Source organism: Pelophylax lessonae (assembly GCF_965119305.1).
Source record: "Pelophylax lessonae genome assembly, chromosome: 7".
In the NCBI taxonomy this organism is placed as follows: domain Eukaryota; kingdom Metazoa; phylum Chordata; class Amphibia; order Anura; family Ranidae; genus Pelophylax; species Pelophylax lessonae.
In genome coordinates this window covers 129,287,055-129,288,279 of record NC_138774.1, presented here as the reverse complement: position 1 = coordinate 129,288,279, position 1,225 = coordinate 129,287,055, and the positions used below count along the sequence as shown (strand labels likewise).

Below are 1,225 nucleotides of genomic sequence, written 5' to 3'. Positions count from 1 at the left end.
GAATAGGGGGTGCCTGAAGGAAGTAAGATTGCATCTGGAAGCGCTAAAAGGTTCCTACAAGCCATGGATGTCAGACTGAGGTAAGGATGCACCAGGGACAGCATATGACATAACAAACAAAAATTTGGGTAAAATTTTTATTTTTAACCTTCCCAGGAGACAGGAGGCTTTTCTTTTTAGCTGGGAAGAAGGACCAACTTTGTATTGACAGCCTCGGTTTTGAAATGGGATGTCCAAAAATTCTAATAAGGTGTGATTGATGGCCTGGTGACCACAAAGTGTCCTAAGCTAAGCATAGCTGAAGTTGCACATGGGGAACGTCATTGTAAAATAAGTTTTATTTCTGAAGGATCCATCTCAGCAGCTTCCAAAGCTTCCCACAGACGTTGGATGGTGGCCTTGCGTCGCATGTGTTGCTTCCATTTCACCAGTCCCTCCAAGACCTGTGAGTGCAGGTTACATGGATGTTCTACTTTACACCTGTACAGGTCGCTTTGGTCTAGTCCTAGGTGACCTAGAACCTGCTCCCATTCCGATCCCAGTTTTCCCGCCAGACGGTTCAGTTGCCGGTCGTTGGGACAGTTCTGTAGGACATTGGCAGGCAAGGCTGAAGATTTGCTCTCGGATACAGGAGGGATCTTTAGACAGTGCTGCTTTAAATTCTCCTGGACCCATGGGAATTCGGTCAACGAGTCCAGGAAGATGTCAAAGGCCTTGGGCCCCCGAGTGGGCAGGATGTCTAAGAGCTTCATGGCTCTTCTCTGACTGGTGACCTGTCCACATATGTCCTCCAATTGTTCACGGGTGATGATGCCTTCCTGGTACAGATACTGGGGAACCAGCCCGTCGGCTACGGCATGGGAACACAAATCAAGACCAAGGCTCCTGAGGAGCTCCTTGTGTTTAGAATCCATCGTTCACCTGTGTAATAGGGACATCAATAGGGAATTTATTACAATACAATATACAGGTCTATCCATACAAAACTTTAGAGCCTCATTCACACTCAAAGCCGAACTTCAGGCAGATATACAAAAAATAACGCAGCTCTGTATTCATTATTACATCAATAAAATTATTATTTTTTAAATGCAACCAATGTAAGTCCCTGAATTTGACTTCTGCCGTGCCTGTACAGCAAAGCCCTGACTGGGGGGGAGGTGAAGCAGCACCAGGAGCCAGTTATAACATGCTAATAGGAGGAGAGAGGGTGCCATTCACAATC

At 46.2% G+C, this 1,225-nt stretch overlaps 1 protein-coding gene across 1 annotated transcript; it reads right to left on the bottom strand.

Annotated features, from left to right (window-relative positions):
* Positions 1–263: 263 nt before the first annotated feature.
* On the bottom strand, positions 264–955 carry LOC309559958 (death domain-containing protein CRADD-like). The gene has a single exon (XM_082263436.1). The coding sequence runs from the start codon at positions 912–914 to the stop codon at positions 321–323; it is 594 nt and encodes a 197-aa protein (XP_082119562.1). The 5' UTR covers positions 915–955; the 3' UTR covers positions 264–320.
* Between the last annotated feature and the right edge of the window lie 270 nt (positions 956–1,225).